This window comes from Bactrocera oleae, chromosome 3, assembly GCF_042242935.1.
Source record: "Bactrocera oleae isolate idBacOlea1 chromosome 3, idBacOlea1, whole genome shotgun sequence".
Classification (NCBI taxonomy): Eukaryota; Metazoa; Arthropoda; class Insecta; order Diptera; family Tephritidae; genus Bactrocera; species Bactrocera oleae.
The window spans coordinates 3,185,686-3,205,115 of record NC_091537.1 but is presented as its reverse complement, the minus strand read 5'-3'; the positions used below and the strand labels follow the sequence as shown (position 1 = coordinate 3,205,115).

Here is a 19,430-nt window from a genome sequence, read left to right as displayed (position 1 = left end):
GAATGTTGCCGTTATGGGGCAACCATTCGGATTGACACGCCCCTTTTGAAACAGATCGGTATACAGTTGCTTATTCAGATCATTAACTGAGTCGTCGAAGGTGATTAGCACTATTTGCGGCACTGTCTCGACCGGTAAATCGCCTGTGTTGGCGCATGCGTGTGCATTTTTCGTGAGTACATGGTTTTTTGGCATGAGATGAGGGGGAACGAGCCGGGTCTCCGACATAATTATATGCATTATGTGTAAAAAGTAGGAGAAGTAGTTGACGAAATGTCACCATAGATTTGTATGTTGTATGATTTGTAAAATAAAAACACAAATTATGGCGTGGAAATAAATAAAATAAAAAAGAAAACAAATTAAATAAAAACTGCCATGAAACATTTAGATAGCGGTTTGTAAGTAAAATTAAAGCTAAAATAAAATAAATAAAAAAAATTAAAAAAAAACAAACATTCGCGAGGACAAATGACAGCGTAGAAATGGCGCTTTCAAACCCAGATTGTTTATAGGAGATGAAAAACACTTGACCGCTGGGTAGAAAACTTGGAAGAAACGACAGGTATGAGGGGCACCACATGCTCGGCCACAAAATGAACGCTTATATAAGTATGTACGAGTATAGCGTATTTTATAAATATACATGAAGTTCTTTGAGCTTTACAGCACGTAAAAGCTCCGAAGCGCCCAACTTACGAGACGGAGTGCGAAGCCATTTCGTGTCCAGCCGAATAGAGATCTTGCACCATGCCATAATCGGTCCACTCATGCGAGACATAGAAGGTGGCGCGCAATGGACAGCCATTGGGATTGAAACGCGACTTATTGTTGAATAGCTCTGCGAAGATATCGATATTCAGTATGCTGATCGCATCGTCGAAAGTGATCAGCACCATTTGTGGCACCGCGCTGACATTCAAACCGCCTAATTTGTGTTGTGAACGAGCAACGAATATTTTCGTGAGTGTTTGTTACACAGTGTATTTTAAGTGAGTGTAATTGTTGGTATGTAAATTTTATTGCGGCGGTAAATATTTTGCACTTTAGTGTACACAAGTAATGCATTTTTTTTGTTTTTTTCTGTCCAAAAAGTTGAGTGACGTTAACTTACCGGGAATGTCCTTGCCGCCGCAGGCACAATCGGGCAGCAGGCAAACATCCTTGCGGCACTTGGCAGCCGTTTTGTCCGGCGTCGGTTGTGGGTACAGCGGTTCGGGACGCGTGGGTGGATATCTGTAGATATCGACGAACTCCTGCGCCTTCGACACAATCGTGCCGGACGGCTTCAAGGTGGGGCGTGTGCGACTGTGTTGAAGGTGTGATTAGTGAAATATCTTTTAGTTGTTACGCTGTTGTACTTACGGTGGATGTGTGCCGCGATTGCTGGTCACTGCTGTGGGCGTGTCACGTTCCTGGCCGGCGTAGGAGGAGCTACCGCGATTACGATTGTTATTCGAATTTGTTCTATGTAAAAATTTAATTGAATTGTGTAATGTTAGCAACATCCATGGTTAATTACTTGTTGTTGTTGGAGGTAGATACGATAGCACAGTTATATATATGGAACATATATATACAACGTATATATATATATATATATACGTATATATATATATATATATATATATTGGTTGGAGTAACGATGTGATCGTTTCGGTTTGCATAACGGAGGCAATACAAGTTAACGGTAAACTACTTTGCTGCGAAGCAATTACCAGTGTGGCCAAATCAGACACACAGCTACACTAAACAGGCGAACTAAGCATGGCGCAGACGCACAGCACACACTAACATTTATATACATACATATACAGTTATACGAGTACACATATATTAATTCATTTACATAGTTAATTTCAGTGAGTAACCAATTTTACACGTGGACATGTTATGCGGTAAATTGTTAGTAGCAACAACAAATATACAGTACAGTTAATGAACAGTGTTAGTAACGTGGAATTATTTACAAAATATTGGCATGTGTTAGTTGCAGTTAGGCAAAGTTACAACAGCTACAACAACCAATGGGTTTTTACAAAATTTACAAGCTGAAAATAGCGTCGCAATGCTGTAGAGGCTTAGTGAGAACCGAAAAGATGAATTGTTTGTTTATATATTCAACAACTTCTGCTTCTTATTTTCAAATCTTGCTGCAAAGAAAGAGTGTTTAGTCAATTCAATTCGATAGTGTTTGCAGATGGATTGGCGGCGTTAGGTGTTGGAGGGGAATGAAAGGAAGGAATTGAGTGAGAGGTGTGGTTGAGTGAAACAAGCAGAAGAATTAACGGTATTTTTACAGTTTTCTTTATACATATTTAGCGCTTGCCAACTGAAAGACACTCAGGGCTCAGGGCACATTAGTTGCAGATTTAAAAAGTTAAAAACAGAAATATATATTTTGGGGTTTTCGCTCAAATTCGCTCAGGGTGAAGTGGTCGACTAAAAGTTGGAAGTTAAGTTTTGTTAGAGAACGAAATTGGGAAGAAATATATGGACTAACTAATAGAAATACTTTATTTAGAGTTTTCTGTTTTACATGTACGCTGAATAAGTAAATCATAAAGCACTCAATAATTTATAAACTATTTTTAAAAAAAATTTGCACACTGTTCGCTAAGCTGATTAATCTAATTCAACATACTTTAAAAGAAAAAATCGGTAAATAAAATTTATTACTCGATTTATTATTTTAAATTTAATATAAATTATAATTTTGCAGTCACGAGCTGCTATGTAACAAGCAAGCAACGCCTAGAGTTGAAAAGTAATTGTAAGTTTGCATAACTATATGTGTTCAAAAGCTTTGACGTCTTATTTTTTCTCAATTTTGATTATACGCAAAAGGTGGCCTTAAATCTCAACGAATATTCAGTATATGTATTCAAACGTACCGAAAGCTTTTAGCTGCCGCTTTTAAAGCAGGCGTGCTTTTTAAGTCACCTTTTAGTGTGTAAAGTATGCTTTGAGGACTTATTGACGTCGCAGGTAAACGACATATTTAAAAAACTATCAACCCTGCTTTCAAAGTTTCTAAGCCGCCTTAAAAAAGCTTTTTCTGGTCGCGAAAGTTTACGAAGGCTTTGGCTTGTCGAAGCAGCCGAACATTTTTTTGTTTGGGCTGGAAACGCTTGTTGCGAACGATTTTTATGATTTTATTAATTTTTAAACACTTTAAAAGTTTTAAACTTCGAAAATCTTAAATTAATTTTCGAAAGCATATCATTTGTTACTTCTAAAATAAGATAAACTTCGAAAATAAAATATTTTGATTTTCGTTTAAGAAAAGTAGAAGTGGAAAAAGTATTAAATAGATCGATTAGGTGGTAAAGTGGTGCAAAAAGCTAACTAGTAAGTGCAATTGGTTAAACAAACAAAAACATTTTCGGTTCTCAATAATTACTAAAAAATATATTAAAAGAAATAGAGAGTTTGTATTGGCCCAATACAGTGCGCCAGCTACTAAAAATTTAGTAGTGAAATTTAATAACTGTACTTTTATATAGAAACTCATAAAAAATTAAAAACTTAGCAATAATGTCAACTAACCACCACCTTTTCGATAAAATTATGTGAGAAAAAAAAAACAACTAAATTTCTATAGTGACGTTACTAAGATAACATTTTTGAAAATCTCTTTAATTATTCAGCGTACACCAAAACGAAAAATATTGAAAATAATTGATTTTTTGTAAAATCAAATTTGCAAGGGAAATTGAACAACTAACAACTACATACGGTACAGTAGACTATGGATATGTTGACTTTAACTAATTTTTGTATAGTTTTAAAATAACTAAAGCACTTGGCAACACTGCTAGTTGCCGGAGTGCGTTTGAAAGTTTATATTTACTTTTTAGCGTGTTTTAACGCTCCAATCAAATATTCAAAGAAAATAAAAATTAAAGTGGAATAGAACATAACTGTGAGCTTTATATATATATATGTATATATGTATGTAAAATTGTAGTTGTTGTTGTTGTTGGTTAAGTACCTCGAGGGAATTTCGTTGCACTTGGCATTCGATGTGGTGTCTGAGCACTTGACCGCTGCACCGGCGTTCGTGGCGTAAGCACTGGCCTTAATACTGTTACCTCTAGCCGCGTTGGCGGAGCCCACAGCCGGGGATGCCGGAGAGGCAGAGGCCGAGGCGGAGTTAGAGTTGGAGTTGGAAGCGGAGGGCGAAGAAGGTGCGGAGTAAGCGGCAGCGGCAATCGACGACTTGATGGCGTTATTGACTCTTGAAGCACGCATTGGCGTTAGCAGGGACTTGACAGTGTTCGCTGGCGTGCTGCTGGCATTTGCAAGGGAGTTGGGCGTATGGGAAGAGGATGTTGTGCTGACGATGGTGGATCTTGTTGTAGGAGATGGGTGTCTGGTTTGTGTATAAGTGTTTTGTGTAGGGGAACGATTGGACGCAAATGTTGCGCTTGTGGTTGGTGTAGAGTTTGTTGTAGTTGCTGTACGGTACGCAGCAGTAGGCGGCGTAGCCGTAGTGGTCGGACGTAGCGTAGTTGTTGTGGTAGTGGTCGGTGGTCTATGAGTTGTTGTCGTCGTCGATGTTGTTGTTGTTGTGGAAGTACTTGTCGAAGTACTGCTGGTGGTTGGCGTTGTTGTGATCTTATCCCGTGGAGTGGTATACAAGTTCTTGATCTCTTTCACTGCAGCACTTATTTCGCGTTCTGAAAAGTCATCCACGAATTGTTGGGCACTACTTTCGTCACTATCGCCGGCAAGGAAGAGTTGCAGTTGTTCCAACACAGAAGCTGGCTCGTATCTTGTGCGACTTGTACTGGATGTGATATAGCCAGCATTCTGTAGACTTTCCGCCAGTGTACGATCTTTCGTCTGCTGTCGATACTTGTTGGAGAACAAATATTTCGGTGGTCGCTCCTTAATCCCGTCAACCTGTTGCTCTGTGGAGGCTGATGAGCTTGCGCTCACCACGGATTCGATACTGTTGTCTTGTTTACCGTCGATGGGTTGTCGTACCAAAGCTTCAGCGCGCGGACCATTATCTATGGTGGATTCATTTTCAATCGGTTTTCGATTCACAGTCTTCTGTGCCGATTGTCCATATGTGTTTGCAGAAGCCTGCTGCTGTTTCTTCTCCGCCTTATAATTTTCATATTTCTCACGAGTTTTCAGTGAGCTTGCTCCAAGCGTATTGCGTTGACCTTGTACTCCCACGATACGCGCACGTTGTTGTAGTTTTCTTCTTTGTGGGTAGGGTTCCAGTGGTGAAGTCGTCACAGACTCTTGACCATTAGTTCCAGAATAACGGCCGCGCGGCGTATAAGTTGTGGACTCGTCGGCTGCGTTGACTGTAGCTGCAGAATACCTAGAGCGTCCGCGTGGACGAGGGGTTTCTGAATTAATTGAGCTATGATCTAGTTTTAGTAGATTTTGATACGAAAGTGCCTGTGAGACACGTATGGGCGCAGTCACAATGACTGTCGACATAGTAGTGGGTGTTGTACTCTCGGTTGTAGCCTCTGTTACTGGCACTGCGGTGGTGCTTGTTGTGGTCGTTGAAGCTCTGGGTGGTATATTTGAAAAGGTGTTGAGTATTGTATCACTTACACTGAAATTACGCATTCCTGTCGACGCGGTAGACAGAATGGAATCAGTGAGGTTGCGTTGAGGTGTTGTGATGAGAAAATAGTTGCGTACAGGCTTGGCACTGGTGTTCTGCGTAAATGTTGTAGGAGTTGTTGGGCTGGTGTAGCGTGGCTTGACCGTGCTACGAATTCCATTGAAACCTGTATAACGATCTTCCTTTTCTTGGAGTATTGTTTCCAGACTTTTATAGGGTGAGACAAAACGTTGAGCCGGAGTTCCGGTGGTTTTAATTAGGTTATCTTTAAATGTAAGCGTGCGCGGTGTGTAGCTCTGTGCAGCGCGTTCGGTAGTAGTGACAATAAAGGTGGTTGTTGGTGGAGGCGCTGTAGTTGTCGTAGTGGTTGTGGTGGTAGTCGTGGTGGTAGTAGTTGTAGTAGTACGTGGTGTTGTACTCGTCGTTGTGGTACTGCTACTTGTGGCGGGACGTGCAGTACTTGTATCCTTTAGAGCTGTTACTACACTTTGCTCGCTGCCTGAGCTAGAGACATGATCGTTCTCCAAATCGCTTTCCAAAACGATATGTTGCAAGGGCCTGTCACTAGTACGACCCAGACGCCATGCGCTACGCAATGGCGGCGCATATGTGGTTGGGACAATATCATCCTCGTATGAGGAGTCGTAAAAGGGAGATTTCTGCGCTGGTGCATTCGCTGCGGCCGTGCTTGTGATGGGAGTAACAATTGCTCGGTTTGTTGTTGTAAGTTTTTGTGCTGCCATATTGGATCTACGTTCATAGATGGGTCCTTCCGTTTCGTCCGCGTTTTGTGCGCGCAAACTGAAACCATTTGAACCAGTTTGCAAATTATACTTAAAAGGTTTCGGTTCAAAAACTATATTTGTGGGATAACGCAAGGTTGTGCTAGGTGCGGAGCTCTCATCACTTATGAGCTCTAAAACTGGCTCGCGTTCTGAAGATGGTAGTGGCACTACTTTAACTGTTGGTACGGGTTTAAAACTCTGTGGCGCAATATCCGAAACAATATAGCTTTGTAGTCTACTTTTCGGCTTTTCAAAATTATTTAAGCGCTGTTGCTGCGGTTCATCATTGGAGTTTTTACCATAATACTCTTCCCGCTGCCTATTATTATTGTAAACATTTTCATTAGCTGAATATTTAGTATTTGAGAGATTTTTTGCGCCGATCACACGCACCGTATTACTACGTGACCTCTCTGTATAGTCTTCCACATTGTCGATGGCAGCTAAAAACTTCGATCTATTGTTCAAAGCCGAAGATTTAGACGTGTTTGACTCAAGCGAGCGTCCCGTGCTGCTGAAGGGTTCAGACGTCTGCACCTGTACGTTTTGGCTTGCGTCCGATACGGTTTCAATGTCGCCTACTGTCCGTAAATAGACGGGTGATGACTGGGAGTGTGATGTTTGAGCTGGGTTTTGACTTTGTTGCGTATTTGGGTTGGGTTTGGGGTAACTATGGGATTTGGCGACAACTGTGACAAAGGTTTCGTCAGAATCGACGTACTGTGAACTGGAAAACGATTGGGGTATTGGTGTAATAGTTGTTGTAGTGTGTGGTAATGTTGATGGTTTTCTTTGTATTGGTGTGTGGGAGGATGTAGGTGGTGTGTTGACGGCGGCGGTTTGTTGGGAATTGATTTGTGAACGTTGGTTCTTTTGGTATTTGTTTGCATGCGTTTTAGATCTGTAGGAGAAATCCACATTTTCGGTTAATGTTAGTGTTTTTGTTGTAGCTTTAGATTTGGTATTTGGAGTAGTGGTGCTTGTGGTAGTAGTAGTAGTAGTAATAGTAGTAGTGGTGGCTGTGGCTGTTCTTCGTCAGTTGTTTGGCGGTAGGCGTTCAACGTTTTTGAATTGAATATATATATTGATGCGTTATTACTACACGATTTATTGTTATTTTGTTGCTTTTATTATTGTTGTTGGTGGCAAGGTGATTGATGTACTGAATCAGGTGCAAAATACCGTTAAATTCTACTGAGTGAATAACATAGTAGCTTAACAGCTGTTACTGTTAAAGAGTTTCAGACAATGAACGACAAAATTCAATAACGGTTAAAGGGTTGTAAGTAACTAGATTTGAAAAATGTTTCTCTTTGCAAACATGTCATTTCAACATTAGTATTCCTGCAGACAAAAGGCTTTCATTTTTTGGTGACAAACATTTCCTAAAGAGGTCTGGAACCTAAGACTTTAAACCTATGGTATGCACAAACGACCCCACATGCTTCTAGAACAATGCTAGTAACATTAGTCCTAACCAAGAAACATATAGTAGTTCTGAAAACCCCATGCAGCGTATGAACAGCATAATTTATATCAGCTTCAAAATTCCTAAGTACTTCTAAAAAGTATTTAAATAAAAGACACATCTTCCACTTTAGGCCAGACATAGCGAAATACGAATGAGCTTTAATTTTTTGGGTGAAACATTGAATGCTGAGGTATAAGCGTTGCGTTGGTCGCGGCTATGGCTTTTTATGGATTTACTACCATTTCGTGGTTTAGATGAAATCATGAATATCATACAATATTGAGGCGCTAAATTTCGGTCACCATCATTAAATCAGACGGAAACTACCATGTAATAAGTGATATAGAATTGTTTTGAAAGATATCATACACCTTAAGCTAACTTTGCTTTGGAGTAATGAGTATGATATATTTCATGACAAAATCGTTCTGCTCATTCTGAAGCAGATACGTTTTTCAGACTTACAAGTCGAAAGAAAAAATACTAACGTGATGGCGTCAAGTTTAACTCTCCATAGCGGGACTTTACTCCTCATGCATTATATAATATTACGAAAAGCTAGGTATGGTGTGGTAATTGCTCACACTTTCGCTAGAAAATAAATTTTTCTCACGATTGAAGCGAAATTGTGTTTGGTTGGGATTTATTCGTAAACACAATAAGCCTACAGATGACTTAAGAGCGGTCGCTTGCATTCCAGTTAATAGATTTTATAGTAGTAAGGGCTTGGTTTTCAGAGTTCGAATAGTAACCAAATCAAGGAGAAAACTTTTAACTAAAATTTTTTTTTTTTTTTTTAATATTCTTGATGAGAAATATTCTTGGCCTTCGTCAGGCAATTGATTTTACTGATGCAGACTTTAACAATTCTGGATCTACGTAGTACAAATTATTCCAAAAAACCGCGCATGTTTGAAACTAGTTCAAAAATTATATACTAGTTCTCTTTAAGGTGTGAGATGTTTGCGACTAACTGTTTCATAAGTTCACATTTCGATATAGCAGTTGTATGGAAGTTAAACAAATAATGGTGTATGTTTGTAGTTATATATTATATAATGTGAGTGTATGTATGCATGAACCTTCTGTTCATGTAAGTAAAACCACAGGTGATGCAGATTAAAAACGAGAACCACAGAATGCAGGAGAAGAGCGCGTAAAATATTAATATTATATCAATGCTTATAACGGCATGTATTTGTATGAATGTTTGTTTGTATGAGTAAGCGCTATATGTAGTATATAAAGGTATGTATGTATGTATGTGTTGGTAGCTTGGTGTTTGCCAGCTGATGATGAAGAGTGAATAGGTGCTTTCAACAATTCAATTAATCCAATTAGCAAATTAACATAAAGTAAAGCCAAAAAATCACGCAATGACCAAACGCAGTTACATAATGATTGGAATTTTCGAGCTTGCGTATGAATGCGTTCCGCAAGAGATTTTCGCATAGCATGGATGAGCGTGAAAATATCGCGTTTAGCGTGTGTCAGAGACTATACCTTATCGACTTTGTTGTGGTTGCTGGCTGTGTGGTGCGCGCAATTTGTGGAGTGCGCGTCGTCGTTGTTGTGATCGTCCTCGAAGTGATTGTTGTTCGTGGTGTTGTTCTTGGCGCCGCAGTTGTTGTTATAGCTGTTGTCGGCTGTCGACGATGCGCTAGTGTGGTCGCGGTATTGCCACGACGCGTTGGCGTTGTGACTACCCTACTCGTCGGCGGTTCAACGAAATTTGTGGCGGTCGGGTTGAATACTTTCTTGAAATCCTCATCGTAGCGTGTCGTGCCGATTAGATTATATTCGTCGGCATCTTGTGTGGCTACCAACCTCGGCGCATAGGTGGTGAAGCGTCGTGGCTGCTCGTAAACGGCACGATCGGTAATCAGCTCGTACGCCGGTACATCGTCATACAATTCGGCGCTGTTGTCGTAAACCGATTCATATAACGGTGCATCATCAACGGCGGTCGGCGCCTGCGCGTACACGTTGCGCACATCGTTAACCGGCTGGCGCGTTGGGTGTGACGTTGTTGGTGTTGGTAATGTTGCAATGGTGACGCGCTCACTGTTTGTTTTTGTTTTTTTTTTGTACGTGCGTGTGTATTGTTTGTATCAAACGTAAGCGTAAAGTAGCAATGTTGGAACGGTTGGATGTTTGTTGTTGCAATAAAGTGGACAATTTAGAAAATTCAATTTAAAATATCAACAAAAACAAATTTTGATTTTCACAAATGCGTATGCAAATTATTGCGTAGCGTGTGTATGAGCGTGTGCTGGTGCAAGCGTAATGGTGTTTGTGTTGTGTGTGTTCTATGATGTGTGCGGCGTTCATATGTATGTGTGTGTGTGTGTATATATAAGTTATCCTGCTAAAATAATAACCCAGTACAGTTATGAGAGCGGGACTTAACGCCGCTTTAGACTTTACCTTCGGGAATTTTTTCATGTTTGTATGACATATTTAATATAACGGTTTCAAATGGTTCTTATGTCTTGGCTGGTTAAATAATCACGCATGTATGTGGTATGTATAAATCGTTACAATACATACATAATTGCGTAATATTTTTTTTTTTTTATAACGGTAATATTATAGACTAACGTTTGTAAATAATTTATGTATGTTTATGGCAGGCAGCTCTCGATTTGTAAGTCGGTTAAATTGTTAATCATAAGTTAAATGCTTGGGTTAAGAAACAAAAAAGTTTAATGCCGTTCTTTTGGTTATTAGTTGTTTGTTGGTGGTGAATGGTTTGTGCACGAAAGCTTTAGTGTACTTACCGCGTTGGTGGACGGGTCGGCTGATCATACACATTATCCTGTTCGATCTGTCGGTTGAAAAATATATTGTTTAGAAAAGAAATTACTTAGAAAGTATAATAAAGTTATAATAGTTCCATATTCAAGAGTTCTGATCATCAAAAGGGATGTTGAAGAGGAATTATTTGTGACTCCGCGAATATAAGTCTCATTATCTGAGTTAAAAAATATCAATCATAACTAAATAGAGTGGTTCGAAGTATTGTTAACAGAAAGCTTCATGGAAACACAAAAGATGTTTATCGAAAAGCTTATATGGAACAGAGCTTTGTTTGCAAAAACAAAAATTATCTTACAATTAGCTATTGCCGTTAGACTTACCTGTGCAATAAGATCCTCGTCATAGTCGGTATTATAGATCAACGACTGTTGATTGTTATATGTTGGCTTCTCTTGTGGCTGATAAGTCTCTCGTAGGGGCACTTGGGGGGCGGGTGTTGTTAGAATTTCCAATGGACGATAGGTCGATTGTTGTACGGGTTGTTGACGCACTGGCTGCTGTGGCTGATATTGTTGCTGCTGCTGTTGTTGTTGTTGCTCCTGCTGCTGCTGCTGCTGCTGCTGGTACTCTATATCCCTATACAAATCAAGATCATCATCATAAACTGAGTAATATTGTTCGTAGGAGCTTTGCTCCTGATTGCTTTGTTGCGGTGCTTGTTGTTGTTGCTGCTGTTGCTGTTGTTGTTGCTGTTGCTGATGTTGTTGTTGATGTTGCAACGCAATTTGCTGTTGCTGTTCAGCCTGTTGCTGTTGATGCAATTGATGTTGATGTATGTTTGCTTGTGACTCATAACCCGCATGATTTAACAAAGCCGATGTATTATAGTAATTACGATTGGCCAAATTCTGATTGTGATTCTGATTTTGATTTGGATTCTGATTCTGATTCTGACTTTGTATGGATGGTATCGCCTCCACAATCACGGCAGTCGGCGCACGTTGTTGCTGTACATAGTGACTGGCCGGCGGTTGTGATTGTGGTGATGATGGCGATGATGTGTCGCTTCTGCGATGAGTTTAATACATTTTTTGTTTGTTTTTGTATTTGGTTTGTGTTTTTGTTTCGATTGATTGTTGATTGCGCCACCATGAATTTGTTTTTGTTTTGATTTGTGGATTGATGTATTAGCAGTTAAACGTTATATATATATTTATATATATGTATATATGTATGTACAAATACCAAACGATGTTATGTAATAGTTTATTTGTTTGGTTGTTGTTGTAGTAGTATAAGTATACAAACATGAAGTTGGTATAAATGCATATAAATTTAATTTTTCGTTTGATATATATATATATATGTGATTATATATGTATGTATATATTTACAAAAGAGAATATGAGAACGAAAAGAAATATATTATTTTTGGATTAGTTAAAACAATAACAACTAAGAACAAGTGGAGAGCTGCACAGCTAGGTTAATCGATGAAAGTCGCATGACATGGCGGAATGTTAAGAATAAGAGGGTTAAGGGTGTGAGGGGATATACACAGTTTGAGGCATGCAAAGTGAAAATATACAGTTATAGTACATAAATGATTTACAGTATAGGCAAGAGGGTGAGTGCAAGTGCCGTTTTAAAATTGGGTAACGGTACAAAGTACTGCGTACTGGGTCCATACTAAGTCCAGTTGATCGGTTCAACGCGCTCGTATTATAATTATTTTTTAATTTTTTTGTTTTTGGGATGGCTTTCTGGTTACTCGGTACTTTGGTAAGGGTGTAAAATCGTTTGTATGTACAGTTTGGTATTAGTGACATTTAGTGGTATGCTGTAATATGTACCTAGGTAGGGGATCGTTGCTTCTGCAACGAAACCGTATGTTGCACCGCAACTAAGTATGTAAGTAAGTAAGTATATAAACAGTTATTTACACATCATTTACATTCGGTAGTGTTGGTTGAGTGTGCGTATGCTTTGGGAATCGCTGGTATCACTTATAGAGCTTTAAAGACTGCGCAGGCGCCAAGCGTCTCAAGGAGTCAAGTAGGCGAGCAGGTGAGCACACAATGCGAACCCACGCGCCTGATCGCGCTCACTTGCCAGCCTGCCAGTCTTACAGTGGTAATTACGTAGAACATTTGTCAACCTGTCTAGTGTTGTTGTGGCTTCAAACACGCAACAACAAAGTTTCGCACGCAACAAGCGCACTGCTTGCACACAACACAACAAATTGTACAAAAACAAATACAGTCTCTTGTAGACATTCAACAAGTGTACCTTTGTCCACCGTCCGCCATGCTCAGGTGCATGTTCACGTTCAACTGCAACGAACCCAGTGCTGAGGACGCCGGCGTGGCTGCCGGCCGTTTGCGAAAGTTTTGTGCACCGAAATCGGTTTTGTTGTTGTTTTTGTTGATGTCGTTGTTGCTGTTCGGTTCGATGTTGTTCAGCTCCTTGTTGGCATTGCTGTTGCTTTGCCACTTACTCTGGCCGCGATGACGATTCGGACGCACCGTGTAGCGCGTACGTTGTGTTGTTGTTGTCGTCATTGCGGTTGTTGTGCTACTTGTTGTTGTACGAGGGGTAGGCGTCGTGGTTGGCTTGGTGGTCGTCAAATGTATATTGTTGTTGTGTGTCAAAGTCGGTGCCGTCGAGCCCAATTGCGGTTTGGGTGGCAGGCGCTGTTTGATCTCTTGGAATATGTCGCTCGGGAAGTTTATAAACGACGGTATTTGATTGTTCTGTTTGTTGGCCTGTTTGTTTGCTGTTTGGTAGAATTGCTGAAATTGTGTATCGCCGAATGGTCTTCGCGTGGTTGTGGCTTCGATATAGCCTGTCTGGAAACTGGGTTTCAAGTGTGGGCTAACAGTCGTTGTGGCTGCGGGGGGCCAAAATTGAGGTCGCGGTGGCGCCATGGTCTCCGACATTGGCATATATGGTGGCATTTGTGAGGGCGGCATTATGTCATCATCTGTATCTGTACCGATCGGTTCCTCTTCTTCTTCGTATTCATCATAGTAATCGGGTGCGTACGTACTGGTGGATGGGAACGGCTTAGCCTGTTGCACGCTATGCAAATTAAACTTGTGCGCTTGATTGGGTATGCTCTTGAGGAAGTCCTCGTAACCCTTCGTCGGCCGCTTAGTGGTTGCTAACGTAGGGCGTTGCCGATTTTGCTCAGTGGTTGTCTCAATTTTCTCTTCATACTGTTCAATGGGTCTTTTCGCCTGACTGGTTGGTAAATTCGCTACGGCTGGTCTACGTGTAGACACCGGTGCATTCAGTTGCTTAAAATATTTGATCATATTCACCACTTGCGGGTTCATATTGGCCAAATCGGATGATTGCAGACTGGCCACAAACTCCGGTACATTAAATTGCAGCGACAAAGTGGGCTTTCGGGAGGGCTGTGGAGCATTTGCGTTACTAATCGTTGAGGTAGTGGGTCGGACAGTTTTTACTCTTGGCGCGATGGTTGTCGTGCGTACTTTGCTGAAGACCTGATAGGACTCTGGAAACTGGGAGGAATTGTTGGCGAACGTAAGGCTTTCCGGATATTTCGAGAAAGTATTATATTTAGGTAGATTCGTCGTGGTTGATGTGTGGAAATTCGCTAAATTAGGCGCTGAAACTATATCAATATTCGAAGTTGGTGGTGAAGGTGTAGTATATCGAGGAGCGGTGCCCGACTGAAACGAGCTTTCATAAATTGCAGGTTTGCTTGTGCTGAAGTAGCCTTTAATTTTCTGATTTCCCACAATATTGTAGTTGAAGTAGTTACTTTCTGTTGTCGTTGGTATATAGTTGTCGATGATGCTGTATTGCGAGACTAGTTTCGTGGGATACTTCGCGGTGGACTTGAAATCGTTCACATCTTCTTGCTGCGAACTGCTATGCTTGTTGTTGTAGAAACCACCGACGGTGCTGAACTGCGCATAATGTGAGTTGGGTGTGACTTTAGACGGTGCTCTGGTGGACTGAAAATAGGGCGTTTGCGCCACCGTCGTGCTAACATGTGGCAATGCACCAGTGGTTTCCGATTCCGAGCCGGGCTGATTATCTAAATGGAAGTATTGGAAATTCTCTTGCTGCATCTTCTTGCGCTGCTCCTGGTACTCGCGCAGTGACTGTAATATGTAGGGTATCAATTCGGGATTGTTAAAGAGATTTGGACGTCTGGCGGATAACGTTGATGGACGTAGTGTGGAAGTGGTGTGATAGTAATTAGCCGCCATTGGACGGAAGTCATCCTCTATGCGTGTTGGTGGCGGTGGTGGATTTAGTGCCGCTGTATAGGTGAATTTTTGTTTCTGTCCACCAAAAATTTGTGGACGGTGTTGCTGTGGATACACTTGATAACCCGGACTCAGTTGGTTATAATTGGCCGAGGTCGTTGACGGTGACAAGTACGGGTTATATGAACCGAAATTAAAACTCGACTGTTGTGGTTGTGGCTGGTATGCAACACCATCAATTGAGCGATAATGTGTGCCGGGTACATTTTGTATTTGGAACCGCGAGCGTCCATTGAAAAACTGACGCAATTGGCGTGTACCACGCTGACGTGCCTCGGCGGTTGCAGTATCATTGATGTCGCTGTCGTAATCCATATCGAGTAGTTCTGCTATGCTGTTTAAAGTCTCCATAATGGGATCTGCAGCCGTATCAGGTATTGGATTGGTTGCTGCGGTATCCATCGCTATGTAGGGTTCATCAATGCGCTTGTTGCTGATCGCGGCTTCAGCGCGCACACCATTGGCTTCGTCCATCTGCGCTGCAGTGTTACTCGAATCGATCATTTTCTCTACTTGCCCTCCACCACCCTTCAGTTCTTCCAGTATTTTTGCTACTATTTCCATCACAGAATCTGGCATATTGTCTTCAGGCTCCAAATTGGCTTGCATAAACTCCTCATGTACGTTTTCTTCTGAGACTTGTTTGTTAGCGGCTTCTATCTGTGCATGTTCGGCCATTTCGTGGTGCTCATTCAGTTGCGGGTTTAATACGGTTTCCGGAAGTATTTCGTCCGTGTTTAAGTATCCAACGACGTTTGGTTTCTCCAACGTTTTTAGGTTTTCTTCAGTCTTTAAAATTTCACCAGTATTATATTCCAGTACGCGTGGTTCGCCTAATGTCTTTGGTTGCTGATCAGTCTTTAAAATCTCACCAGTGTTGAATACAATTTTCGTGTCATCGTTGCTTGGTGGATTCAAGTCACGTTTGACGCGCTTATGCGCAGTTTCTTTTGAGTTCAAGTCTCTACTCATACGTCCATATGCCTCCAAGTCAAAGCTACTTAAGTCGTTTTCTTCTAGTAACTGTTCGATATCAAGATCATTGCTGTGTAAGTTGAGGTCAATGTGTTTAGGGCTATAGCGGTTTCCAGTTGTATTTAGATGCAGTTATACATTTTTCAGTCATTTGTATTATAACGGTACACGTTTTTCGTTTTTGGGTTTCGTCGTCGTTCGTAGTCGTAGTGCAATAGTAAATGCAGTTTTGTGATGAGAATATTTCATTTGCGATAATGTAAATTGGTTTTTGAGTAGTTTCGAATGTTCGATTAATTTGAAAATAGCAATTAAGAGAAGATAAAGCATTAAATTCGTATAAAAAAGCGCATTCAATTTAATGATAGATGAGTTCAGTTCAATACGTTTTAGTTCGGCTAAGAAGCGGAAGCAACTGTTAGTGCGCTTATGACGACCACTTACCTATATTGAGAGCCGTAAGTGTACGAACCGATCTTGCCATGATTCGGTATAGCATTGATGCTTGCCTGGTGTATAATGCCATCCCGGTCGCGCTGCACCTGACTCACTGTGCTTGGCTGCCCGCGGTAGACGCGTTGCTGACGATCGCTCTCCTCCTCCTCGACGGGTGGCAGCGTCTCATGCGCGTCGGCGTAAAGCTGTAGGCAGAGTTTGAAAAGTATTACTGATTTCTATTTCAAATAAAAGCGAAGCAGTTGCTCCACGCACACTCACCTTAGCTATATCCTCTTGTGTATCGAATGGCTTCGGTTGTCCACGTGTTCCGATCACTGTACCCGCATGCTGTGGCAATGACTGTACCTGCGCCTGAATAACTTGCGGTGGCTGACGATGATATTGTGGTGGTATTGTCGCCTTCGGTGGTTGTGTGGTCGCCGCTGGGCTGCTAAAGGCCGAACCGAATCTTATGCGACTTGGCACATGCTGACTATTAATAGACTGCTGTTGTTGTTTGCCTGCACGTGTGCCGCCACCATTGCCGCTGCTGCCTAGGGACCCTGCACCGCTGTCCACAACTTCACAACCCACATTTCGTGGCCAGTCACAGGTCTGCAGCTCGTGCGAATACATCAGTCCACCGGTGCAGCTCTCGAGCAAAGCACCGCCGAATACACACACATAGTACTGTGTACAATCTGTCGGGTGCGGGTAATAGCCAAACTCTTCGGGGCAATCGAAATTTATGCCATTCGAGGCGGACGCTTTGACATTGGTGCCGAAGCTGCGAGAGCTCGTGATGCGCGATGAACGTTTCTGCTGCGATTGTGCCTGAACGTTGGTGGCTGTTGGAATGAGAGAGAAGAAGAATGAAGATAAAAATATATTATAGTATATTTGTGGAAAGGTGATGAAAATTTAATGGAAAATAAAATCTAATTGAAGCACTTGCTCGAGTGCTTTTGCATGTGCCACACACAAAACAGTCGTTGCAAATGTTGTATTGTCAGACAACAAACGGTAAAGGCATTCTAATATGCGATTTGACCTTCAAAATAAGTGCAGCGGACAAGCGTCCATTTATGGTAGAAACCACAATCGATCTTGTCTCGTTTTTGTTGCTATGGCTGTGACTGCAACAAACGTTTCATATTTTTCAAGCTTAGCCCATGCGAATAAAAAATGTCGTCGACGATAGTCTCTTCACATGTCATAGTTAATTTAATCCGTGCACCCCAGTTGTTGAAAAGGTCACACATAACTATTGGCGATTATCATTTCAACGGCATTGACGTTTTTCTATTCTCTTGACAAAGTGGATGTTGACAAGCGAGGCAATGAAGCAAGTGACAACAACAAATGAATCGTGCTGGCATAATTGTGGTTCGTCTTAACATTAATAGAGTGTGTATGTTATTACAATCTCTGCGGTTAGGCTCAAGTAGGTTATTTGCAGTTGAAATATTTTTGAAATATTTAAAAATAATTTTTAACTTCTTAAATTCTTATGTAGAGATGTATTGTGAGTATAATATTCGCACATCGCTTTCAATATAGTGGCTTTCTAAACTGTTTGCAGTTATGCTTGCTCTGGTTTTCGCTCGCTTAACGCATAGCTTGTGAAATTCTCATCATATTTATAAAAGATATGTAAATGAAATAAAGTTGGTAATAATGCATTAAAAAGATAATTTAACTAACATTTCAACTATGTTTTTTTTATTTTGAAACATTAAAAAAAAAATTGTTTTAATTTTTTTTAAAATGTTTTATTTAAAAAAAAATTTTTTTACATATATATATTTTTTTTACTCCCAAAAAAATTTAATCAAACACATAAGATTAAAGCTGAAAAAAGGAAATTGTTTTATAATTCCCATTTTTGGCGTTTGCTTACTTCGTGTTATACCATTTTGAACTAGAGCTTACACAGAGTGATCATCTTCAATACTCTAGAGCTGTGGTCGAAAAACTTACACATTCAAACGAATAATATTTTATCAATATTTAATCAAAGATGTTTGGAACTAAAAATCCAAATTTTTAATTCTGATTTTGCAATTAAAAATTAAAAAATCCATAATCCTGCTTACAGCATAACTCAAGAGATTGATTTTTAATTTTTTCCATCTAAACAATGGAGTAATTACTAAAATGTTAGAACGATTAATTTATAAATTAATATGAAAATTATCTTAATACATGGAAAATATGCGAATAGAAATATAAGAAAAAATATTGTAGATAAGGAAAATACCAACGATGGTTTATTGAGTCAGCTAGTATACATAATAAAGATCTCTGTAACTATCTACTAATACTATAGTACTTAAAAGAGTCGCTAGAACCAGAATTAATTATTTCTGGACAATGCTTTTATCGGCTAGTATTATGCACAGCTTGAACTGAACAAAAAATGAACCAGGATGCGTATAGGTCTGGAGAATCACTGTAATATCAAATCCTTCATATTTTTTAATTGCACTCTTTAAATTTTTATGAAAATGCTTGTTTGTTAGACGAGAATTTGTTTCAATCATGCTTAAAATAATTTACCTGCGGAGAATAATCAGTAAAAAAGTTTAATAAAGAGACTCGGCCGTCACTCACAAAACAAATATTATTTATCGGGGATGTCGGGTCTCTTAATAAAGATACATTTTTTAGTAGATACAAGTAGCTGCGGTTTTCGCAAAGTGATAAATAAGATAACTTTCAGAGCCCAAAGTAATATTTTGTTCACCAATTTTAACGATTGATTCTAAAAATATGAGATTTGATGCTAAATTAAACGCTGTGAAAACTGGAAAATTTTGAAATTTGTAGTCTAGCATTTTCGTAAAGGTCAACAAAGCTAATGACAATGCCGCACAGAGTACACACACATTCGCACAAGAAAAAAGCAATAAAAAACATACAATAGAAACAATTAAACTAAGTAAACATTTAACTTGGAGAAACCAAGCAAACGAGCAACTCCAACTTGGCAAACTGGCGCGCAATAAAATTCGCGCAACAAAGTTCAAACTCAAGTGGGTTAAGTAAACAAAAACCAGCTAAAATATAAACAAAGCATTATAGTGTACAACAACAAC

At 40.2% G+C, this 19,430-nt stretch overlaps 1 protein-coding gene across 1 annotated transcript in view; it reads right to left on the bottom strand.

Moving 5' to 3' along the window:
* Cda5 (Chitin deacetylase-like 5) overlaps nt 1-19,430 on the bottom strand; it is a 140,619-nt gene that overhangs the window by 4,666 nt on the left and 116,523 nt on the right. The window contains exons 3-12 of the mRNA XM_070107291.1: nt 16,612-17,180; nt 16,339-16,535; nt 12,902-15,994; nt 10,993-11,248; nt 10,633-10,679; nt 9,356-9,916; nt 3,995-7,282; nt 1,366-1,467; nt 1,115-1,308; nt 700-928 (exon numbers count right to left, since the gene is read on the bottom strand). Coding sequence (XP_069963392.1) covers nt 700-928; nt 1,115-1,308; nt 1,366-1,467; nt 3,995-7,282; nt 9,356-9,916; nt 10,633-10,679; nt 10,993-11,248; nt 12,902-15,994; nt 16,339-16,535; nt 16,612-17,180 — 8,536 coding nt within the window. The remainder of the gene's footprint in view (nt 1-699; nt 929-1,114; nt 1,309-1,365; nt 1,468-3,994; nt 7,283-9,355; nt 9,917-10,632; nt 10,680-10,992; nt 11,249-12,901; nt 15,995-16,338; nt 16,536-16,611; nt 17,181-19,430) is intronic.